This window comes from Rattus norvegicus, chromosome 4 (genome assembly GCF_036323735.1).
Source record: "Rattus norvegicus strain BN/NHsdMcwi chromosome 4, GRCr8, whole genome shotgun sequence".
Classification (NCBI taxonomy): Eukaryota; Metazoa; Chordata; class Mammalia; order Rodentia; family Muridae; genus Rattus; species Rattus norvegicus.
In genome coordinates, this window is record NC_086022.1 from 143,172,121 (window position 1) to 143,197,201 (window position 25,081).

Here is a 25,081-nt window from a genome sequence, read left to right on the forward strand (position 1 = left end):
CTAGTCTGCAAGCACATACCCAAACCTCTAGTCCTACTGCCCACCTCCTGGCAGGAAAGGTGGGAGCATTCATTCCCTCCAGGGAGATTGATGATAACCTGTCAGCAAAGTACGTCTGTCTGGGGAGGAGGGATGAAACTCTAAGCCTGAAAGTGAGGTCAGCCAGTGAACAGTTAGAGAAGCCATCATTTCTCACACTTACTAATGGGTTTGACGCTTGTGAAACATAAACAGGAAGTAGAAGCTTTCAGCGACCTGAAGGAAATGCACTCACAGTTTGGTCAACATGTGAATCCCTGTCCTCTAGGTCGTCAGAATACTGACAGTGAAGACTGACCCACCAAAATGCACCCCGTCCCAGCAGTGACCTCATTTTCCCCAAGTTCCCCAGCCAGGTCACTCCGCAGCAGCGGGGTGACTGACCCTAAGCACGGTAGGGAAGGTTAACAGTCATCTCTCAACTCCCCGAACTTGCAGGGCAGGGGAGCGCAGAGGTCAGTGAAATCCCCAGCCAGGCCTTATTTTAGTCACGACTTTCCACTGGCCCCTTGCTGTGTGTCAGCGCCGCTCACAGCGCCGCAGGTTCTGCGTTTCAGAGGCTTTCCCAGCTCCGGGCTGTTAGAAGGTCAAAGAGACCAGATTTTTCCAATGCAGGTCGGTGGGGGTGGGGCCCGGCGGCCTCCGCGAGATTGAAGAGCGCTGGGGCCCCTGGAGCTGCCCTTGTGCCCCGCGCTCGGGCTTGTGGGTTAACCTCTACTACCTAAACGTCTTGGTTAGTATTAAATTAAAACTTTCTCGTTTTATATTCTCTGCCAGTGGCCCCGATAGACTTTCTGCTGAAGGCAGTCTTCTGATTGGCCTGGTTGGCTCCCTCCCAAAGGTCCTTGTAAATTCAAGGTCAAAATCCGTGCTTGTTACCTCCACTGTCTCCAGCCACGAGCTCGACTGGGTAAGGGGCTCAGTGAGTGTGTGCTGCACATATGTGGAGATTTCACTGTGATAAACCAAGAGGATGGGGCGTGGGAGTGGGGGTCCTCCTGTCTCCTCTCTCCTGTCCTGGAATAGACTGCAAACAGCGCCACCCAAGTTCCTGGTTAGCTTCGGGATCCCATGCCGGCTGGCAGCCCGGTGCGCGGGGGTCACGGCTTGGAAGCCGGCGCGGAGAGGCTTGCAGTGAGCCGAGCTCCGGCCCGCGTCTGGGCCACGTGAAGCGTCACGCCCCGCGCTGCTGCAGGGCAGGCGCCGTCGCCGCGGTTGTGTAACTCTGCAGCCGGAGGGGAGGCGACCCGGACGCCTCTGCATCGGAGGGGGCAGAGGAGGGAGGGAACGCCGGGCACCGTGCCCGGTATCTTTCTGTGCTTGACTAGCCAGGGTGGGTGGGGGCAGTGAGGCACCCTGGAAGGCGGGAGGAGATGGGTGCGCGCCAGTCGGGTGCCAGGCCACCCGCAGGCTGCGCCCGGGAGCTGAGCTCCCGGGAGAGTTGGGGGAGGGGAGGGTCCGCACGGCTCACACGGTCCACGGTCAGGTGCGCTCGGCGTGCTCGGCGGCGGCCTCGGCTGCCCTAGCGCCTGGCCACCAGCCCGCTTCCCATGGGGTGACATCCGCCCCGCCCTCGGTCCCTCCCCAAGGCGGGCAATTCCTGGACACTGAGGCTGAGCGTTGGGGGGCTGGGAAGCCAGGACGGAAAGAAACCCCAGCCTCTGGGGAAGGCCAAGGGGGGCCGACAACTCCCTCCGCTGCGCACCGGTTCCTAGGAGCGGGCCAGGCGGGGGAGGAGGAAGAGGGCTGGGCTGGAGCGACCAAGGGGATATTCCTCTCCCGGCTTGAGTCAGACGCGGGCGGAATCCGTCCTCCCCCGTTCCCTCCCAGGAGACGGGAACTTACTTCATTTCCCTGGGGCAGGTTCGCCCACGTTACCAACTCTTCCCCCCGCCCCCCAGCTCCCCAGTTCCTTCCAGCTTCCGTGCCCCCCACCCAGCTGGGCAGGACTCTGGCTGCGCTGCCACCCCCTCTTTCGGGGAAAGGAGGCCGCAGCCGCAGACACCTGGGGCCCGAGGTTTGGGGCGGCGGGGAGGGGGGGCACTTTGCAGCCGCCAGAGCGTTGTCCAACACGTGAGACTCATGTGATGAAGCCGGGGGAGGGCGGGCAGGTCGCTCCTTCCCTCCCCGGCAGCGGCCAGACGTGCTTGGAGTCACAGGGTAGAACACGTAGCTTCTACCCACCCACTCGCTCCCATTTAACCCAGCCCGCAGCCTCTCCTTACTCCTCGGCTCGTCCCCTCCAGCAACCACCGCCCCCCCCCCCGCTCCGCCCTAAGCAACCCCCCCTTTCCCTCCCGCCTCTCCACCCGCCCCACTTCTCATTCACTTGGCTCGCACGGCGCAGACAGCGCAGCGAGCACACACCGCCAGTCTGTGTGCAGAGCGGGAGCCAGAAGCCGTGGGGGACACCCGGTCATGCACGCCCCCAACTGAAGCGACACCTCAAAGCCGCAGCTCCTGGCAGCCCAGCGCATTGCAAGAAGCTCAGGCTAGCTCATAGGAACATACCCCTTGAGACCCTCGGATCCTCCCTTCCAGGGCAGTCCTCTCTCAGACTCTCTGCTAAGTGCAGACAGGAGCGCACAGTGGCCCCTGCTCGCCGCATCATGGAGCGGATCCCCAGCGCGCAACCACCTCCTACCTGCCTGCCCAAAACGCCAGGGCTGGAGCACGGAGACCTGTCAGGGTAAGTGTGCGCTGTGATCCCTTCAAGTCTCCGCTCCTCACCGTGTCTTCCATACCACTCTCAACTTGGGGCATCTCTGGGCATATAGGGGGCTTCTTGCATCTGTAGGACTTCTGCAGCCAGTACGCACTTGGGAGTCACGGCTCTTTCTGGCCTTTCTCCCTGCAGGATGGATTTTGCCCACATGTACCAAGTGTACAAGTCCAGGCGGGGAATAAAACGGAGCGAGGACAGCAAGGTAGGTGCATCCCTGGGGACCCCGTTCCTTAGCCTCTCGCGTGCGCTGAGTTTCCAAGGAAAAGTTTGCTTGTTTGAAGGTTGGCTGGGGGTTTCGGGATGTGATGAGCTTATTGTCACAAGTGAGTGACTTGGGAAAGAAGGGGCAGAGAAGGTGATCCTCGGTGCGTCTCTGCGCCCTCGCAGAATTTTTTTCCCTCTGGTGCTGGGTGGGGAGGAAGGGAGGAAGCTTCGTGTTCCCTTTCTCAGGCACCCACTGCTTCCATTTATTCCTTGCAGGAAACTTACAAATTGCCGCACCGGTTGATTGAGAAAAAGAGACGTGACCGGATTAACGAGTGCATTGCCCAGCTGAAGGATCTCCTACCCGAACATCTCAAACTTACTGTAAGTGAGAACCTGGCTGCGCTCCAACCCAGTTCTTCTGCCCAGAGGGCGGGTGGGGGTCACCCGCCGCCTGCAGGCGTCAACGGGAACTGCAGGCTAGACGGGCGGATCAAAGCTCCTAGTAGTTCTGGTTTGGAGGGAACCCAGACCCAGACCCAGGACTTCCAGGCAGAGGCAGAACCAGAACCATCTGGGGCCTCTTTAAGTTGGCTCCAACACTAGCACAGCTTCCTTTTGGTATTTTTTTTTCTTTCTCACCACCTCGTAGTCTCCCTTAACTTAAAAGGAACAAACCGTGAGATTAAAAAATTATGCCCTTCTCCTTGTCCTCTTACCATCCACGAGAGGACCTACTTTATTTAATGTGTGCCTTTTCTTTTCATCATCATCTTTACTGGTAACCGAAAGCTTTCTGGATTTTCCTTCGGGAAAAGTGTTTGGAAAGGAAGACGAAAAGCCTGCATGACTGGAAGTCCTGAACGGGTGTTTGGGGGGGGGGGGGATGTGTAAAAAAAAAATTCAGCACACTGGGAAAGCCGTTTGGTTGCCAGACACAGTAGACATCCCTCCCTGAGTTGACACCACAGCAGGGAAATGTTATCTCCGGAGTCCCCTGAGTTAAGGTCAGGGCAGCTGCTGGAGAAATATATCTGTCAGCTCACTCCCGAGACTGTAACAGCTACCAAAATGCCTCCAAAGATAGGCAACACATGTTTGACTTTTTTTAAGCCTTTGATCGTTATATGGATATGTTAACACATCTGCAAACTTTAAATTTAGTGGGGCAGGAAAAGCTCTTCCTATCTCGTTGTCTACACCCAATTCTCATAACAAATAGTGTGTGTCAGAAGGGACTTCACTGACCTCACAGGTGACGGAAGCTCCCTTTTTTTTGTTTCCTCAGACTTTGGGTCACTTGGAGAAAGCAGTGGTTCTCGAGCTGACGCTGAAGCACGTGAAAGCATTGACAAACCTAATTGATCAGCAGCAGCAGAAAATCATGGCCCTGCAGAGCGGTTTACAAGCTGGTGAGTGCCTGGCCTGATTAGTGTCTCAGCACAGATCGAGCCCGGAGGGCTGGCTGTGGCTCCTGACTCTGAGCTACCATCTCCTTTGCACATTCACTGGGGGAGATGCTTTTCTGATTCTTTCCTAAAAGGTCATACTTTCCCATACGGAATGCTGCTGTGCACCACCTGGAATGAGTACTTATTAGCCCAGTGATGAAATGTTCCTGTGACATTTTGGCCCGAGAGTGTCTCGGTTCTGGGAGACTTCCCCATCCCCCTTTAAAATGCCAAGGCATCGATAATTTGCATTGTGGGTGTTTTTACAGTTGGTCTGCTGAGCCCTCATTCATGGGTGAGCAGAACACGGGTCTGCCCCTAGTGTTTTCCTGTCCCTTTGCTTCCTTGTCTTTGGATGTGGGATGCAGTCTTGGCAGGATGACAGCAGGCTTTTTTTTTTTTTTTTTTTTTTTTTCTTGCCTGCATTTCATTGTGGTTCCCTGAATAGCCACTAGGTATCTTGGCAAATTGCACAATCCAATGAAACCACTGGTTTCATCATTCATTTATCCTGAGTTTCAGAGAATCAGGGGCACCTTCTAACCTCCCCCTTCTCCCTTCTAGATCATACAGTACAGACCAGGGGGAATCCTAACACCTACCCCTCAGGCATTCTTCTGTTCCGTCCAAGGCTAGTACAAGAATCACAAACAAAAACCAAACCGAGCCAGCATGCCTGCCAGTTTTCCTACTAAAAATAGAAAGTTGATCAGGACTGATCTCTAGGGGAGTCAGAGCTACAGTATATGGGAAAGACTTACAAATAAAGAGCCTAGTTAGAATGCACAGGGGAAATGCACCTATTTGATTAATAGGTTAAGTCTTTGTGTGGTGCCGGAGTTACTGGTTTTAGGTATTGTTTTTTTGTTTTGTTTGTTTTTTTTTTGTTTTTTTGTTTGCTTTTTGGTTGTTGATCTGTTTTTTTGGCTTTCCTAAAGCTCTGAAGTAACCTGCCAGTCTCAGCCTCCCAGGTCGGTGGGATTACAGGTGTGAGCTATGACGACTGTAGGCACGGCGGTGCATGCCTGTAATCCCATACTTGGGAGGCAGACAAAGCCCCTTAAATTTATGGCCAGCCAGTTTTGCCTAGGGAATTCCAAGCCATCTAAGACTAAATAGGGAGACGCTATCTGTACAAAAAAGGGGCCAGGGGAGACAGTGGTCTTTTTTCGGTGGTATTGTTTCTCTATTGTTCCACTTTATGAGTGTCTGGCTCCCTGCTTCCGAGAGACTGTGGCTATACTAACTTACTGGAGATGGGTGTGGTGGCTCAGACCTGTAGCCCCTGCAGTCTGAAAGTTAAGATGGGCTCACTACGAGTTCAAGGCCAGCTTGGCTTGCTGAGTAAGCTCAGTGTCAATCCAGGCTAGAACGAGAGACTGCTTTATTTAGAAAAAAAAAAAAAATAAGTGTGACTGTTGGACTTTTTTTTTTTTTTTTGGTTCTTTTTTTCGGAGCTGGGGACCGAACCCAGGGCCTTGCGCTTCCTAGGTAAGCGCTCTACCACTGAGCTAAGTCCCCAGCCCCGACTGTTGGACTTTTAAACACAGTAGCATGTTCCTTTTTGTGTTACAAGAAAAACTTGTAGGTATTATATATCAAGCTCATCAAGAGTAATTCAGTCGACTTCTCTGGGACACTATACAGACATAAAAAAAATCCTATTTGGGACAGTGGAGTATGTGTAACATAGCGATACTCTCTTGTACTTAATGTCAAAACCCAAGCATTAAAAAGAAAAAAAAAAAACCTGTCTCTAAGTGGTCGGGATATGTTTGTTTTACTTTTTACACTTCTCCGCATAGACTCTAGGCATAGACTTTTGGAGTTTAGAAATGCAAATTGACCGACAGTTTGAAAAGAGACAAGAAGAAAGTCCTAGACTTACCTACAACCCAGCCTTCTAAAACCCTTCTTTCTGCGTCTTTTTCTCCAGGTGATCTGTCGGGAAGAAATATTGAGGCAGGACAAGAAATGTTCTGCTCCGGTTTCCAGACCTGTGCCCGGGAGGTACTTCAGTACCTGGCCAAGCATGAAAACACTAGGGACCTGAAGTCTTCCCAGCTTGTCACTCATCTCCACCGTGTGGTCTCTGAACTCCTGCAGGGTAGTGCTTCCAGGAAACCATTGGACTCAGCTCCCAAACCCGTGGACTTCAAAGAGAAGCCCAGCTTCCTAGCCAAGGGATCAGAAGGCCCTGGGAAAAACTGTGTGCCAGTCATCCAGAGGACTTTTGCTCCCTCGGGCGGGGAGCAGAGTGGTAGTGACACGGACACAGACAGTGGCTACGGAGGCGAATTGGAGAAGGGTGACTTGCGCAGTGAGCAACCCTACTTCAAGAGCGATCACGGACGCAGGTTCACCGTGGGAGAACGCGTCAGCACAATTAAGCAAGAATCTGAAGAGCCCCCCACCAAAAAGAGCCGAATGCAGCTCTCAGATGAGGAAGGCCACTTCGTGGGCAGTGACCTGATGGGTTCCCCATTTCTTGGGCCTCACCCACATCAGCCTCCCTTTTGCCTGCCCTTCTATCTCATCCCACCATCGGCCACTGCCTATCTGCCTATGCTGGAGAAATGCTGGTATCCGACCTCTGTGCCACTGTTATACCCAGGCCTCAACACCTCAGCAGCAGCCCTCTCCAGCTTCATGAACCCAGACAAGATCCCAACTCCCTTGCTCCTGCCCCAGAGACTCCCTTCTCCCTTGGCACATTCGTCCCTTGACTCTTCAGCCTTGCTCCAGGCCCTGAAGCAGATCCCTCCTTTAAACTTAGAAACCAAAGACTAAACTCTTGAGGGCGAATCTCCTGCTGCTTTGCTTTTCCTTTCCCCACTAATTCCAAGACCACAAAAGGTTTCTGTGAGTGCAGAGAGATCGGCCCACCATGCAGACCCACAGAGAAGATTCAGAATGTGTGTGAGAGTGAGTGTGTGAGTGCGCGTGCGTGTGCTTGTATGTGTGTTTATAGATGTAGGACATTAAGTTCCTTCTGACACAGGGAAGATGTGAGAAGGATGGCCTGACATCAGATGACAAGAGGTCTATAGCACATCTCTGGGCTTTTCCCTACCCAGAGAAGAGCCCCCTTTGATACAAATCAGTTGGATTTTCATATGCTTCAAAGGCTTGATCTGTGAGTCACTCCAGTTTGGGACATAGGTCTGTCTGTGGCTTTGAGAAAAGGTACTTTCAAAAGAGGGCTTTCCAGAGCACAGCTCACAGCCAGCTGTTAGGACCCCACCCTTCTCCTTTATTGTGGAGGTGACTCACAGCAGACTGACAGTGGTCAGACTGAGCTTTCTGCTAAGGTGGTGAGGTAGCCAACACTGGCATGTCTCGGTAGTGGTTTGGGCAAATTTCCGCAGGTCTCTTCCCCCAACCCTGCCTCTGATGAATAAAGACAATGAGTACAGTTCCTTAATTCAGGCTTTTGTGACTAGCTTACTACGGAACCGAAAATGGTCCCCTTTGTACAAGCCGAGCTGTTATGGAATCACGGTGAACCAGACCCAGGTCTGTGGCACCTGTTTTTTTTTTTTTTTTTTTTTTAGCTCTCATTTCTACGGCATGCTTTCCAAGGAACCAAAGGAGGGTCTCAGAGATGCCCCAAACATCCCAAAGTACACAAAGCTAAGTAATCGATTGCTTACTTACTGCACAGCTAGACACGGATTTTAAGTCTATCTTAAAGCTTTGAAGCAAGCTTAGCTTCTCAAAGGCCTAGCAGAGCCTTGGCACCCCAGGATCCTTTCTGTAGGCTAATTCCTCTTATCCAGCGGCATATGGAGTATCCTTATTGCTAAAGAGGATTCTGGCTCCTTTAAGGAAGTTTGATTTCTGATTCAGAGTCCTTGTTTCCCTGACTTGCTCTGCCAGCCCTGCACCAGCTTTTTCGAAGTGCACTATGCTTGTGTTTAACTTCTCCCAGTTTTATTTGGGCATAAAAGTTGTTGCCTTTATTTGTAAAGCTGTTATAAATATATATTATATAAATATATGACAAAGGAAAATGTTTCAGATGTCTATTTGTATAATTACTTGATCTACACAGTGAGGAAAAAAATGAATGTATTTCTGTTTTTGAAGAGAATAATTTTTTTTCTCTAGGGAGAGGAGAGGTTACAGTGTTTATATTTTGGAGCCTTCCTGAAGGTGTGAAATTGTAAATATTTTTATCTAAGTAAATGTTAAGTAGTTGTTTTAAAAAGACTTAATAAAATAAGCTTTTTCCTGTGGAAGAGAAACGGTCTCCTTGATTTTAAAAATAACTTAGTGTCATGATACTTTCTCAGTCCTCTCGCCTAGTTAATCATGGTACAGTTGCAGTCAGCTTGTTGAGTGCCTAGCGTGAAGAATAAATGGAGTTCATGTAGTAGGTAAATGCTGGATTATTTTTGTTTTGTTTTGAAACAGGGTCACAAGTAGTAGCTCATACTGGCACCAAGTTTGCTGTGTAGCCAAGACATCCTTGAATGGATTCTCCAGTCTTAGCTTCTAGATGCTGGGCTTACAGCCAGGCTTCCTGGATCAGTAGAGACATGCCCTACCAACGCCTGGTTTTAGGCAGTTCCAGGGATCGAACTCAGGGCCTTATACATCTTAGGCAAGCACTCTACCAACTGAGTCGCATTCTCTGTCTTTTTAGAACTCTTGCCGAGGATCTGCACTCAAGGCAGGTTTCCAGAACTGCGGCAACAACCACTTACTCCATGCTGCTTCAGAACTTAACGTGAAAATCCAGACTCTGAGCTCATGGAATAAAGTGTGTGTGTTGGGGGATTGGAAGGTGGGGCTTCTATGGGGCTACACGTGTAGGTGAAAGTTAACGGATTATTAGGCAATAATGAAGTTGGAGACAGCACATCTCTTCGCTGAGGCAGGCCGACGCTTTGAAATCTAGCAGGTTTTAATGGATTAGCCATATCCTGCATCAATACATAATTCCTACAGTTTTCCAACTTCCTCTCTTTGGGTATGTGCAGAACAAGTGTTACTGCTCTTATTAAAAAAAAAAAAAAATAAGTGGGAAACGTTTGCTTTCTTCCCATCTTGATTTGTCCTGTGGTTTCCTGATGGACACCTTCCAGGCCCCAGAGCACCTGAATCATTTAGATTCAGCTAGCTATCTGGAGTCTTCCCTACAGGGAAGTCAACTCCAGGGCATTCAAAGTACCACCTGCACAGGAGGGCCTTTCAAATGTCACCTTCTCTGATTCCTGGGGGGTCTTCAAGTGAAAGTCGTGTTTCTTGTGCTCAATGCTGGGTACAACTATCCTAGGTCAGGAGCCTGGACTAGGGACATGAGGCCTCTAGAGCCTGCTGCTCTGTCATGCTTGTTCCTGACTAGACACTTAAGGCTTCTGAGTCTCACACTATTCCTGTAGTGTAGGTTGGCATGGCCCCTAAGTCCTGCCTTAGGTAGCCTGCTCTTGTAGTCTTCCTGCCCGTTAAGTCCACTCCAAAACTCTCTCCCAGCTGTGACTCCAGGAGAGCTGGGGACACAGGAAATGGTTCAAGCACTATAAACTAAGAATAGATTTGAGGGTTCCACAGGCAGACGATCCAGAATGTCTCTTCTAGAGTCTGCCACGTGAAGCCCCCCAATACCCCATCCCCACCCCAGTCCCGAGAGGCGCAGCTGCTTGTCTGTTTTTCTGTCTCCAAAGTGACCTGAACTTTCCTAGGCCAGGTTTCAGAAGAAGATCCAAGGGTGTTCAGGAAGGTGTGTGAAGTGGCTTACATCCCAGTCTTCAGCCCAGTTGGGGACAAAGAAGGCCTCTGTTGAAAAGGGGGCGTGTGTGGGAGAGAGAGAGAGAAAGCCGAGAGGGGTGAAGCATGGACTCTGGGGCCAAGGAGCGCACAGGCCTGGGATCTGGCGGCCTTCAGACAGGGCGTGCTCGGCGGGGCTGCCGGGATGGTCTCACCCAGCGCTGACCTGCCGCGCCTGTTGACAAAACGTCACGTTTCCGACTAGAGCCTTTCATGTGCGGCCCGCGGCTAAATGCGGCTGCCGGTTCCTGGAAGCAGACGTGCCTGGCACCGCGTCAGCAGAAACCCGATCCTTGGGGAAGCTTGGCAAAGCTTCGGGATCGCTCGGTCCCCAGAAATAGGGCCTGGCTGCGGGCAAGGCCGCGGCCCCCTGGTGCGCAGCGGGACAGAATCCGAAGGCAGGGGAAGGAGGGGAGGGAGCGCGGGGTGGGGTAGGAGCTGGGTTTAGGCAGAGCTTTGGATCCCAGGGCTAATTAACAAGGATAGACAAGCTTCCCACGGCTCATCCCTCACTAATGCAGCTCTAACAACCTAGAGGCCATAATAACACATTTTGTAGATAAATAAAAGCAGGCCCAGAGATGGGGAGGTAACTGGCTCATGGTCACCCAGCTTCGGAGTGGGGCGGTGGTTCTGTGGTCTTTGTGGAACTGTAATGGAGCGCCAAGAAGGCAGCTTTCAACAGAGTCTACTCCTGAATCATTGCTGGAGCACTTCATGTTGGCCAGGCAGGCATTTCTCAGAGTCCTCCCCATACAAGGACATAAGGATCACAGCACCTGCATGAAGTAGGGGCAGTTCATATTCCCATGATTCTGAGAAGGAAATGAAGACACGGGACAAGTTAAGTATTTGCTCAGAGTCAGCCACACAGCTCCAGTGAGTAAACTGCAAATGAAACCCAAACATGTATGCCGTGGACTCTATTGCTTACCCACCAAACTACATAGTCGTCCTTGTTACATTAACAATAAAAAATGGTTAATGTCGTACTAATTACAATCATTATTGAGTATTTTCTTTATTCTAGACCTGAATGTCTTTGTTTTGGGTTTGTTTGCTTTGAGATAGCATCTCGGGTAGCCCAGGCTAGCTCCCTATCCTCTTTGTAGCCAAGAATTTATTAGCTCCTCAATACCAGGATTAGAGCCATGTGCTTGCTGAATTCTACTTCTTATAGCAACTTGAAGTGCGGGCCCTATTATGCCACCACCTCATCAACATTAGCACATAGCAAGTTCTGGGCTACGAGATCCTATCTAAAACCAAAACCAAACCAATCACTAACAATAAAAAAATATGGAGCTGGACATACAGCTCAGTTGGAAGATGCTTGTTTGGTGTGTACAAATCTGTGTGGTAATCTGCAATTGTAATCCCAGCCCCCTTTGGTTTGAGATCAGATTAGTTTACCCTTGGCTACACAGAGTTCAAAGCTAGCCTGGGCTACACAGGACTCTGTCTTAAGCAACCAAGGAACCAACCAATCAAAAAACCAGAACAACCAAAAAAGACTGGGCTAAAAACCTCACAGAGGCTGACGATATTCCTCAAGAGCAGTCAGCAGGCTGTCACCAGCAAGATGGCTGTCCAGAGTGTGGAACTCTCTCTGTGGGAGGAAACATCACTAATACAGAAATAGACCTGTCCCTATTGGTTTGCTGAGTCCATCCCAACTCTCAACCTCAGTGGTTGCTCTGGGATCTGGTTGAGGAGGGGCAACTAAGGTGACAGGCTATCATGTCAAATTAGAGTCTAGAGGGCCACTGGGCATGTCCTAGACCTCTGGAGCCCTAAAAGGGCCCCAAAAGGCAGCAGAATGTGTTGAGTTCTTTTGTGATTTCATATAAAGACTATGGGTCTTCTGAGTCTCAAGTCTTCCTGGAGGTTCCTGTAGGGCAAGAGGAAGGATGGTTTTAGGCTTCTTGCTGGTTCCAGGGAGCAGCTCACTCCAATGTCCTGCACATCCTAGTCCTTTTTGGAAATGAGAATTCTGCTGATGAAAACGATCACTAAGGAGTTTGGAAGGTTCCAGACTATGTCCCCTTCCCTCCTTCACCTAAGATTCTTCGGGAACTCAACCACTCAGGCCATCCCCATAACCACCCAGCACCACTCCCTGTTTCTCCCCAGCTATCTGCCTCTAAACATGAGCCTACAGAGCTCCTCCCCTTGGCAATAGAAGTCCTGGTGTCCCTGCGGGCTATCATATCTTGTGATGTGACTGGCTATTAGCCCGAGGGTGTCTTCTGTTATAGGTAGGCCACCCTTCCTGGGTGAGTCTCACCAAAGTAGTAGAGATAGAACATAAGAGCTGGGACATAGGCTCTGGAGACAGGGTCAACCTCAGGCTGGGACCAAGGGCATGTAACAGCAACTGGTGCTGTCCTCATTGTCCTGGACCTGCCTCCCCATAAACACACACACACACACACACACACACACACACACACACACAGAGAGAGAGAGAGAGAGAGAGAGAGAGAGAGAGAGAGAGAGAGAGAGAGGACAAAAGGAAGGAAACACACTTATTTATTTGTTTAAAGAGAAGAATGGGAAAAAAGCCCAATGTGGTGGCTTATGCCTATAATAAGCTTAGCACTTCTGAAGCTGAGGCAGGAGAATTGCTGAGAGTTTAAGGGCAACTTCAAAAACCTGAAGAAAAAAAAAGGGAAAGAAAGAAAGAGAGAAAGAAAGAAAGAAAGAAAGAAAGAAAGAAAGAAAGAAAATTAATCATGAAGGGTTGAGGTAGGGATGGTCTTAGGACAGTAGTTTTTAACCTACGGGTCATGACCTCTTTGGGGGTTGAATGACCCTTACCTAGGGGTCACCTAAGACTATTGGAAAACACAGATATTTATGTTATTATTCATAACAGTAACAAATTACAGTTATGAAATAGCAATGGAATAATTTTAAGTTGGGGGATGAGGTACTCTATTGAAGGGCTGAAGCATTAGCAAAGTTGAAAATTATTGTCTTAGTAGAGTTCAAGATGGGGGCATTCTTCAAAGAGAAAAAAATGAAAAAGAAAGAGGGGGGAGGGAAGGAGAAAGGGAGGGAGAAGAGAACAGAAGAATAGGCAGACTGAGACTGTAGGTTAATTGGTAGAAAACCTACCCAGTGTGCAACACACACACACACACACACACACACACACACACACACACACACACACCAGGAATGGTCATATCCCTATGATCCCAGCACCAGAGGCAGAGGCAGGAGGATTAGAAGTTCAGGTTGTCCTCTAATACACTGCAAATGTGAGTCCACCCTGAGCTACATGAGACCTCTCTCAAAGAGAGAGAGGGGGGGAAGAGGTTTTAAGTATGTCTCATATTTCATATCTTTTCTACTAAGTGGACGGAAATAGCAAAAATAGAAGCAGCCCAATTTAAAGAGTGCAAAGGACGTTGAATAGAATTCCTCTAAAGGAGACGCACAAGTGGCCAGCAAGCACACGAAAGGATGCTCAACCTCATTAGTCATCAGGGAACTGCAACTCAAAACCACCGTGATGCATCACTTCACACCCACGAGGACGGCTATGATAATAACAATCGTTTTTTTTTTTTTTAAACCAGAAAATAACAAGTGTTGTCGAGGATGTGGAGAGACGATGGGAGGTTTCTACAGAGGGTGTAAAATGGCGTAGCTGCCGTGGAAAGCAGAGTGCTCAAAAAGACGCAGAATTATCTAATTATACACGGTTCTTTTCCCAGGTGTCTGTGTACCCCTACAGACGTGAGAGCGGAGGCCCAAATAAAGACATAGACGACCCAAGTGTTCACGGCAGCATGTTTTGCAAGAGTCGATGTGAACAATACACGTGTCTGTATGCAGATGAAGGCGTAAATAAACGGTGGTGCATGCGTGTGGAAGGATAGTGTCAAGTCGTTGAAAGCAGTCAAGTTGGACGGGTGAGACGGCTCAGCAGGTAAGAGTTCTTGCTGCTAAGCCCGACCGATGACCTGAGTTTGATTCCTGGGACCACAATAGTGGAAGGAGAGAACTATCCATTGGAGTTGTTGTCTGACATTTACATGGGAGCACAAACAACTAAACAAATAAATTTAGTGATTAAAAATGGGAGCACATACACCTAAATAATACATTTAGTGATTAAACATATAAAGGTAAAATAATGGCATACGGAATAAGAGAGATGAATCCCAGAAACACTGTGCTACGTGAAGCAAACCAGACACAGAAGGTCTCATAGTAGGTGAAATCCTTTGTATGAAGTATATAGATTAGGTAAAACATTAGAGATAGAATAGATAGCTGAGTTGTTAGGAGCAATTGCTGCTCTTCCGGAGGATGAGAGCTCAGCTGTACTTGACCCACAAACTGCCTGTCACTCCTGTTCCAGAAGACAGATGGCTTCCACGGGAAGCAGGCACACAGAAGGTACACACACACACACACACACACACACACACACACACACACACACACGGAGGCAAACACATAAAATAATTGAAGTATCTCCTGATATTGCTCCGTCGGCAGAATGCTTGCTTATTTACCACATATGGAGCCCTGGATTTGAACCCAGAACCACATAAAGATCAGCTGTGGTACAGTATTCTTGCAATCCAAGCACTCCAGAGGCAAAGGCAAGAGAATCAAAAGCTTAGAGGTTATCCTGGTACCTAGTGAATTTGAGGATGGCTGAATAGGTAGGTAGGTAGGTAGGTAGGTAGGTAGGTAGGTAGGTAGGTAGGTAAATGGAAAGATAGATAGATAGATAGATAGATAGATAGATAGATAGATAGATAGATAGATAGATGTGGATACACAGATACATAGACACACAGATACAAAAATACATAGATATATAGATAGATACATAGATACATACATACATACACACATACATACATACATACAGACAGACATAGGGTGGTTGTAAGAGTGGTAAAGCAGCAAAAGTCCTGAGTTGATTCTTATCATTAGAAGAAAATAAATAGAATTGCACGCTGAACCCTCTGCTCATTAATTTCATAGATTCGAAACCCAATTCACTTTCAACTATAATATATATCAATTACATATACATATGTGTATATATATATATATCCTAATCTGTTTATTCTTCTGTATCACTCTGAAGCAAATGTGGACATGATATAGGTCCATTTGTAAACATTTTCATGTTTATCTCTGTGGAAGGGGAATGTTTACTTGGGAGGCAGGCCAAGCTTATTTCCAATATGTCTACCCAGAATCCCACCATTAACCACAGCCCCTAGTACATATCTCTAAAAGAGCATATTCTAAACAAACAAACAGATGGTTGGTAGTGACACATGCCTTTAATCCCAGAACTCAGGCAGCAGAGGCAGGCACATCTCTGCGAGTTCGAGTACAGCCTCGTCTACAAATGGAGTTCCAGAACAGAACTCCCCTGCCTCAAAAAACCAAATCAAAACCAAACACAACCAACAAGAAGCCCAGCCATACTGTTATACCTTAAAATTGTAACAGTCCTAGAAGGTCATTTTTTTCTCATTTGCTAAAAGAGTATGAATGGTTTCACATTTTTTCATTTTATGTGTAGGATTGTCTGCTGGCGTATGAGCCACACAGCTGTAGAACCTAGCAGAGGGCATCGGACTCCCTAGAACTGGAGTTACAGAAGCTCGTGATCTACCATGTGGGTGCTGGAAACCAACTTGAGTTCTGTGCAAGAGCAGCCAGTTCTTTTAACCACTGATCCACCTCTCCGGCCCCTTGGTTTCTAACTGTTTAAAACGACCACCTGTTTCCATAGTCCTGTCTTCCACCCGCAGCAAACTCAGCCACAGGTAGTCGGATAGAAACAGTTTTAGGTTCTTTTAAAGTTTAATCATGTAAAATCAGACAAGTATAAGTGCAGACGGTCATTAGTCTCCTTGTCTTTCCACACAAAAATAACATACTACTCACGCTGTCCCACACTTCTTATTTAACTTCATATCCATGTGGCAACCTATCCACATGAACACATACCAGATGTACAACCATTTGTTCAACTAGCTCCCAGTGACACATCTGTAGGTTCTGTCTCTGACTCTGTCTGCCTCTGCTTTCCCTCTCTCTCTCTCTCTCTCTCTCTCTCTCTCTCTCTCTCTCTCTCTCTCTTCTTACCCCTACCTCTCTCCCTCTCCCCCTCTCCCTCTTCTTCCCCCTCTCCCTTCTCCCCCCCTGCCATGTGTGTGTGTGCGTGCATGCGTGCGGTCGTGTGTGTGTGTGTGTGTGTGTGTGTGTGTGTGTGTGTGTGTGTGTGGTGTTGCTGGCTTCTTTTCTTTTTTCTTGAAATAGCCCAGTCTGGTTTCCAATTCACCTTGTATAGAGGAATGACCTTGAACTCTGACCTCTCTTGTACTAACTAGGCTTGTGAGTGTGTAACACCATGCCTGAATTTTTTTTGATAAGAGTCTCACTATCATCAAGCCGTGAACTTGTGATCTTCCTGCCTTCATTTCCTGAGTGCTGGGATGCATGTACCACCATGGCACTTGGCTAAGGGTTATTTTTGATGTCTTGCTATTACTAGAAGAACCGCAATGAGTAATAGGTGTACAACAATATTTATGGGGTAAGCTTCCAAGTGAGGTTGCTTAGAAGGAAGTGTGAGCATCTGGTCACATACACCAGCATCCCATTGCATAGGAGGCTGAGGCAGGAGGATTCTGAGGTTGAAGAAGCCTGAGGTTACATAGTAAAATCCTGTGTGAGACCCTAAAACACTGTGTAAAACAACTCTCTCTGGAGATATATATATATATATATATATATATATATATATATATATATATATATATATATATATATGTGTGTGTGTGTGTGTGTGTGTGTGTGTGTGTGTGTGTGTGTATACATATATGTATATATAAAATCTATCTATCATTTGTCATTTATCTCTGTGTGCACACTCCTCGGTGTTAATATCAGTGTATGTGTGCTATTATATGGAGATCAGAGGATAGGCTCAGGCGTTAGTCCTTGCCTTCTGCTTCATTTGACACAGGGTCTCTGTTGCTTGGTGATGCATTTATCAGACTTCCAGGAACTCTCGTCTCTGTTTCCCATCTTACGTTAGAAGTGCTGGCGTTACAGATGTGCAACGTCTCGTCCGTCTTCACACAGGTCCTGGAAAGGCACACTCAGGTCTTTGTGATTGCACGTCAAACATTTTGCACACCGGGCTGTCTCCCCAGCCTTGTTTGTTTGCTTGCTTGTTTATACGATGCAATTTCTGTAATATATATTACAATGAAACTAACAAAACGGAGAATAGAATTTCAAGTTCATCTTCTAAGTCAGCACCCAATGGAGTTCTGGGAGTTGCTTGTATAGAAGCAAACTGTTCTAGGCTCTGGCGGCCCTCACTCTGGGAAGAAGGCATGGGATGGGAGGGTCTTGTGCTGTTACAGGACTCTGTGCTTGCTAGAGAAATGAACCCCAAAGAGTAGGCAGAATCTCAGGCTCTGCTGGGTGACCTTGAGAAGCTTTGTCATCACCTTGACTCTGTTTCTTCAATCACCAAGGGGCTTGTAGAGACCTTGTAAAGATGGCTGTGACATTGACAAGAACTCCTTGGGTGCAAGTGCAGCCACATGCCTACAGCAAACAACTCAGTGCCTTCCCAGGAACTTCGGCTAATGTGCAAATGGCTGATATAACAGTCTTTCCAGAGAGACTGGAGGTGGGTGGAGAGTGATTAGGAGAGAAGCTTCCAGAGGTCTCTTTATAGCTAGATACCGCAGCTACCACACAAGGCAGACGCATTTTGTGGAACTCCATTTTACATTTATACCAATCCAGACTCTGTGAGATCGAGTGACTCACCCAAGGTCATACAGCAAGCAGATGGCACAGGCAGGGTTTCAACCAAAGCATGACTCAAATGTCCTTGCTGAGAGAGCCTTGGATACCAGAAGAATGCTGGATGCCAAAGTGGACAAAGATGTCAGGAGGGAAGACAGTCAGAAACAGAGTCCCTACTTCCTTCATAGGGCTGAAGGAGCCATTGGGCAGTAGCAAAGATACTTCAGTTTCCTGGTCCCCCCAGAACCTGGAAAACAATTTCTCTCCAAGGGAGAGGCCTTGAGATTAACTTATGAGAAAAATCTTGGGTCAATGAGACGACTCAGTGGGTAAAGGTGTTTGCTGCCAAACCTGAGGAGCTGAGTTCAGACATGGTGGAAGGAGACAACCAAGCCCTGCAAGTTGATCTCTGACTCCCTCATGCACACTGTGGTGTGCATGCACATATAGAAACATTAATAAGCAAATTAAAAATATTTTTTAAATCACGGAGCTTGCCTACATTTAGAGCTGTGCCCATTCAACCTTTAACATATACCTCAGTACATTAGGACTTCCTCGGTGGTCCTGGGGCTTCTCTAGACTTCACTAGCCAGGGCTATACTGAGGCCTCCAGGAGTGGGAGGGAAAAGAAGGTTGGGAGGGTGGAGCCTAGTGCTGGCTTCCCTTGGGGCTCCCAAGTCTGGCTACATACTGGGGTGTTTCCCAGGGCGGTGGCCTTGGCTCCCCTGACCCATGGCTTTGCAAGACCCAGCCTTGCAAAAGGCCTCACGAACAGACGCTCACTGTGCAGGCATGTTCCGAGCCACTGGCCCAGAGTCCTAGCCAGCTTGGGCCTGCTACAATGAGTCAGCTCCTCACTGTGGAAAACTGTAGTCCCTGGTCCTTAAGTCATTTTTTCCAGGATGTCCCTGTCCTGAACTAGCTTCCAGAAATTTTCCCTTTGGGATTCAGCATGGGCTATTCCTAGGGGTCCATAGCCTGCATGGAGGACAAGTTCTGTTGTACAGTTTAGCCACATACGAGTCACTGGAAACAGCTACCTGAAACTCACTGCGTTTCCTGTCCATAGAAAGGGAAAGAGAAGCTACAAGGGCTAAATGTCTATTGCTACTACGACAGTGACCAAATAGTCATGTGCTAGGGACAAAAGAGGGGCACAGGAAAGTCCTCCCTTGTCTCCTGTGGAGGAGACACAGCAGGTCACTTGGAACATAAGTAGCAGTGGTGTGTGACCAGTCTGCCTACCTTTCTGAAAAGCGATGCTGCCTCTGGCCCAGGGGTGTTAAAGAACTCTTCATTCATCTCCCCTGAATGTCTTCCCCGAGCTGCACCCCCATCATCTCTGGCAACCTCCCAGGGTTGAGTTTCAAATCAGGCCACCTTGCTTTCCCTCTGGGACTCCTGAGGCCAGGCCTCATACCCAGGGTGGGCCTTCCCTGGTTCAGCATGACAGGCTGCTGGGAGCACTTTGTGGCACTTCTTTCCCTAGTACCAGTGGTCCAGGGTACAAATTCTTTTTTGGCTAGAGGGAAGAGGTGCCTGCTTGCCTCGAAGGCCTAGCTTAGTCTTAAGTAGTGAAGGTAATCCTCACCTGCCAGGGAGCTTCTGTGCACAGAGAGACATGTCCCTGTCCTCACGAAGCTGACAGCACGGAGAGGACATATGTGAATGGGGTAATTGCGCAAGGATCTGAGATAAAGAGAAGGCAGAACACGGGAAAGCAGGTCACAGGGCTGGGCATGGTTTGCAGCATTTGGGGAAAGGTTTACCTGAGCAGGGATGGGTAAGAAGGAGTTGTCTGGTTGAGGTGGTAAGGAGACTAAGAACAGTTTGTTATGGCTTCACCTGGGCCCACCCTCGTCCCCCATCCAACAGCTGCCTAGAGTTAGAGTCCCAGTGCTTACTCAGAACGTGGCCTTATTTGAAAAGCCTTTTGTGTGCCGTCAGATCTGGTTTAGACAAATCTGGGGACTGAGCCCAGGACTTTGTATATTCTAGGTAAGTACTCTATCAACTGAGCTATGACTCAGCTTCCCCACCCTTCTTCTTAATGCTGTGGGTGATATCTAGGGTTTGCATACGCTAGGCAAACACTCTGTCACCGAGCTACATCCACAGTCTTTGGTTTTTAGAGACAAGATCTTGATATGTACCCCAGGATGGTTTTAAACTCACAATTCTCCTGCCTCACCTCTGAGATGATAAGATGAAAAGATCTGTGCTACCAAGCTGACTCAGTGAATAGGGAGAGTCCTTCAGAAGTAATCAAATTAACATGAAGTCACCAGGCTAGACTCTAAATGCTGACTGGTGATTTTGTTATTGTTTGCTATTTGGTGTTGTCTAGTTGGTTGGTTAGCTGGCTGGCTAGCTGCCTGGTTAGGGCTTTGAGACAGGGTGTAACTATATAGCTCAGATTGGCCTCAGACTTCTAGTGATGTTCCCGCTTCAGCTACCCACGTGGTGAGATTGCCGGTGAACCGCTGTAGCCTGCCTTTCTCTAAGTAGCTTTTCTTCCTTCTTTTTATGATAGTAGCAGGGACTGAACCTTGGGCCTTGTGCATAGGAGGCAATCACCACTCCACCCAAGTCCTCATGTTTAATCTTCCTGATTGGTGACTTTTGAAGATGAAGGCAGAGATAATTATGTTTCTATCCGCCAAGGAACATTGCTAGGTGGGAAGCCAGGAGAGATACAAGGAACCTCAGAAGGAGGCAGCCATACTTGAGCCTTGATCTAGGACTCCTAACACACAGAACTCCAGACCAGTCATCTCTGTGCAAAGATGCGCAATGGTTTGCATATGCTTGGCATGGGGAGTGGCACTATTAGGAGGTGTGGCCTTGTTGGAGTAGGTGTGTCACTAGGGTGTAGGCTTAAGACCCTCACCCTAGCTGCCTGGAAATCAGTATTCTGCTAGCAGCCTTCGGATGAAGATGTAGAACTCTCAGCTCGACCTGCACCACGCCTGCCTGGATGCTGCCATGCTCCTGCCTGATGATAATGGACTGAACCTCTGAACCTTTAAGTCAGCCCCCAATTAAATGATGTCCTTGTAGGAGTGGACTTGGTCATGGTACCTGTTCACAGCAGTGAAAGCCTAACTAAGACAGATGCCTGTCAGTCGTCCTTGGCAGACAAGCCCAGCTAGTAGGCAGATGACATAGTAGTAGAAGACATAGTCCTGGCAAAAGCTGGGAGGCCTCATGAGGCAGGTCTGAGAGCAAACCCACCTGTCTGGAAAGTAGTCTAGATTTCTTTACATGAATGGGACAGAAATGAATCAGTGTGGGCACCTCCTGCCACTATATAAAACATTAAAAATAAAAAGCTTGAAGATGCATAGATTGTTCAAGATAAGCCGAAGAAGGTAGGAAGTGACAGCGCTCTCGGGGGCTTCCCTTTGAGGGTGGGGACTAGAATCTTCAGTCTGAGCTTCGTGACCTCAGGTCAGTCTCCTTCTGTCTCTTCCTTCTCCATCTAGGACAGTCTGTGACCGTGACACTAGTAATGTTGCTAGCTTGTGTGCAAGAGAGAAGGTCATCCCTTGTTCTTGTGTTTGCCATCTAATTGAGTAGTGTCCCTCATTCTGACAATGTACAACGAGATCGGGCCTCCAAGGGCTGAAGCAGCATCTTCTCACACAGGGGTCCCAATACCTCCTGGGCTGAGTCTCTGAGTAGCCACAGCTGTGCTTTTTCAACTCTTCCCTGATTGGCTGAGACATGATCTAATCATGCCAATCAGGATCTTTTCCTGGGATTTTGGTGACTGGATCTGGGGATTGGTGGTGGGGTAGGGGCAGGAATGAGGCAGAGTGGCGAAACGCCACCGCCTCTGTTTTTGCCGTGCTTCCCTAAGCCACTCAAGATTATAGTCTTGGAGCATCTGTGTATTACTAAGGTTACGTGGAGAGCAGTTTCTGTCCAGGAGTTCTGACTTCCAAGAGTTGCCCTTGTCAACATAAGCCACCATTAATGATGTGACTGAGATCCCATGATTGGCTTTGGTGTGTGTTGGGTTGGCATGAGGCTGTCTGTGCCCTCTTTTGGATCTTTCCCTAGAGTTAAGAGACTCAATATTGAAGGTACACGAAGTACCTAGTCTCCATGGCACCTGGCCTCCTTTGTTTCACTCTGGAACTATTAGGTCAGGAGTTAACATTTTTCTAACTCATCTTCGAATAAGAGAAACTGAAGCTCAAGAAAGAAACATGACACACAGAACAGAAGGAACCCTGGGTAGTTCAAGCCCTGACCCAGGAAGAAATAATCCTTCAGTCACAAGAGTTTTGCCAATTGTTTCCCTTCAGATAAAGGAGGGAGCTATGATGCCAAAGGCTGGTTGGGGCCAGAAAAATGTGCAGGAAGGCTGTTGTCATCTTTGATCCCTAAGAACTCAGTAATGCTTAGACACACCAGATCAGGAATACATTCTTTCCCCAAGAGATGGCTGAAAAAAAAAACTATGCCATTTATTGAACACTGGGAAGGCCCTCTTCTATTCCTTTTCTGTGTGGTTTTCTTCTAGACAAGGTCTCGTGTGGCCCAGAATGGTCTTGAACTTGCAACTTGACAGAGACATGATCTTGAACTTCTGATTCTTCTGCCTCAGGGATTACAGGCATAAGCCACCATGTACAGCCCATTTTGTGCTATAGATCTAATCCAGGACTTTGTGCATGCCATGGAGGTGTGTTACAAACCGAGATACATCCACAACTCCAGGCATTATGCGAGATCAGCCAAGGCTACACAGCAAGGCCCGTCTCCACAACAAAATAAGATCAATCTTTGTCTCCTAGCCAAGAATGGGACTTCTTTCCCTAATCACAGCTACTTGGGAGGCTGGGATAGGAGGATTGAACATTTTAGACTATGTTGGGCAATTGAGACTCTCTTTCTTTAAAAACAAAGTAGAAAGAGAGCTAGGGATTGGGGGTTTAGTCCGGTGGTAGAAATGCTTAGCTGACTATCACCTGACTTTCTGTGACTGACACTACTATGCCCATTTTGCAAAAGACCTGGCTAAGGTCCAGAGGAGAAAGTGATTTCCTCTAGATCATACAGTCAGGGTACATCAACGTTCAGCTACCTGGTATCCATGTGTACTTCTAACCACTGGGATACACTGCATAGCTTCTGATGGATGAATGAGTCCAAGCATCTTAGCGAGATGCTCACAGACCTGTGTAGAAAGAGAGCTGCAGAGTGTGAGCCCTGAGAAACTCAGGCTTCAGGAACTTCTCTAGGAAAGCAGAATGACATAACTACATTCTGGTAAGAATTTTGAATGCAAAAGAAAGAACAGCCCTGGGGATAGAGCTCACTGGTAGAATACACTACCAATACCTCTCCATGATGATGACCAAATTTTTCTTTTCTCCACTCCCCTCCCCTCCGAAACAGTTTTGTTATATAGCCTGGGCTAACCTTGATCTCATGTCAGAACCCCCATTGGCCTTGAAAGCATTGAGATCTTTGGCCTCTAAAGTAAAAGGATTGCAGACTTGTGCCACCGTGTTTGGCTATAACAAGTTTCTAAGACAAAAACAGAGTCTTACAGTCTCTGAAGAATGCAACCGATAAGAAAGACCAACCCCGAGGACTCTGTGGAGCAGGGTAGGCATGACAGTGCAGGCTCAACTGATGATGGTGAGTCTTGAGGGGCAAGCTCTTCATCTGTAGACTGCCTTTGCTAGAAGTCTGAGTATCACTCACTTTGGGCATACAGATCTTGAGAGTAGCGGTCTAGTGGTGGCATATGCCTTTAATCCCAGGAGGCAGAGGTAGGTGGATCTCTGAGTTTGAGGCCAGCCTAATCTACAGAGTGGGTTCTGGGATATCCAGGGCTATACAGAGAAACCCTATTCCAAGAAAGCAAAACAAAATGATCTTGAGAACACCCACCTTAGCATGCTGCAGGGACAGACTAACTGTTTGTTTTGAAGCCAGACCAACACAAAACAGACCAAGCACAGTCGGCTTCAGAGAGGTACTGAGGACCTAGGACTCAGCAGTGTCTAATGTCCCTCCAGTGGCACTGGGACAGAGCAGCTGCAAGGTTGGGAGTTTGTCTGCTGTCCCACAAGACCTCTACAGCTCAGCCAGGAGCTGTGATAGGAGTTTATTTTCAATATAGCGTTACCCTTCAGGGAAACCACTCAGAGATCTTGTGGGAGACATAAAAGTCTTTTGGGAAGAGAAGAAAATGAACCATGGAAACATGGCTCCTCCCTATACACTTTAGAGTTTTGAGCATTTCCTTGTCCTTGGAGGTATAAGAAGCATTTTAGATATATGAGCCCTTCAATTCTTAGGACACTCAGAGGTAGAAAAGGTGACTCTCCTGTAGGCTCTTGGAAAACTGAGGCTGGGACTTCCAAGGTTGCATAGCTAATAACGAGTACACTCAAGAGCTAAACACAAAGGTGACTCCAAATGTCTGTCTGTCTGTCTTTTGAATCAGGGCATCTTGAAGTCCAGATTGGCCTCCAATTCAAAAAATATATTGCTAAGGGTTATCAGGAATGGTGGCACACTTGGGAGGTAAAGACAGACATATCTCCAAGTTGAAGTCCAGCCTGGTCTACAGAACAAGTTTCAAGCTTCTATGTAGAGAAACCATGCTTCGAAAAACCCATATATAGATGAGGGTGAGCTCGCCTGTCCCCATTTTTACCTCCAAAGTTTTGGGATTACAGGTATGTACACCATATTTGCAGTACCAGATTTATGCAGTACCAGAGATCTAACCCAGAGCTTCTGTCTCACTAGACAAATACTCTAGTAATTTCAAATTCTTCCCTGTTAACCACAGTGCCGTGTTCAGTCTTACATAGATAGGCATGTAGTCCCTGGAGCCTACATGTTTGCTCCCCATCTGAGGATCCATCAACCCTTCAGTAAGCACCTAAGAGCAAAGATTTTCTTCAATGCAGAGGATGAACTGAGTGGACAGAAAGCCCTGCTGCCCTCATGGACTTCCATGATGATGTCAATGGGATCAAGGCAGCATTAGAGGATTATGCCTGCTGTTTATAGATGAAGCATCCATCCAAGGCGGGTG

General features: G+C 48.0%; 1 protein-coding gene across 1 annotated transcript; it reads left to right on the top strand.

The window, feature by feature from the left end:
• The first annotated feature begins 2,329 nt into the window (after positions 1-2,329).
• On the top strand, positions 2,330-8,030 carry Bhlhe40 (basic helix-loop-helix family, member e40). The gene is made up of 5 exons (NM_053328.2): positions 2,330-2,728; positions 2,897-2,966; positions 3,245-3,352; positions 4,257-4,380; positions 6,356-8,030. Exons 1-5 carry the CDS (start codon positions 2,649-2,651, stop codon positions 7,207-7,209), a joined length of 1,236 nt encoding a protein of 411 aa, NP_445780.2. The 5' UTR covers positions 2,330-2,648; the 3' UTR covers positions 7,210-8,030.
• Positions 8,031-25,081: the final 17,051 nt, after the last annotated feature.

What these genes read in the sequence shown, in the direction of transcription:
- Bhlhe40 (NM_053328.2), top strand. Translation starts at nt 2,649, where the DNA reads ATGGAGCGGATCCCCAGCGCGCAACCACCTCCTACCTGCCTGCCCAAA. An exon ending in GAGCACGGAGACCTGTCAGG is followed by an intron (nt 2,729 to 2,896) that starts GTAAGTGTGCGC and finishes TTCTCCCTGCAG; the next exon opens with GATGGATTTTGCCCACATGT. An exon ending in CCGAACATCTCAAACTTACT is followed by an intron (nt 3,353 to 4,256) that starts GTAAGTGAGAAC and finishes TTGTTTCCTCAG; the next exon opens with ACTTTGGGTCACTTGGAGAA.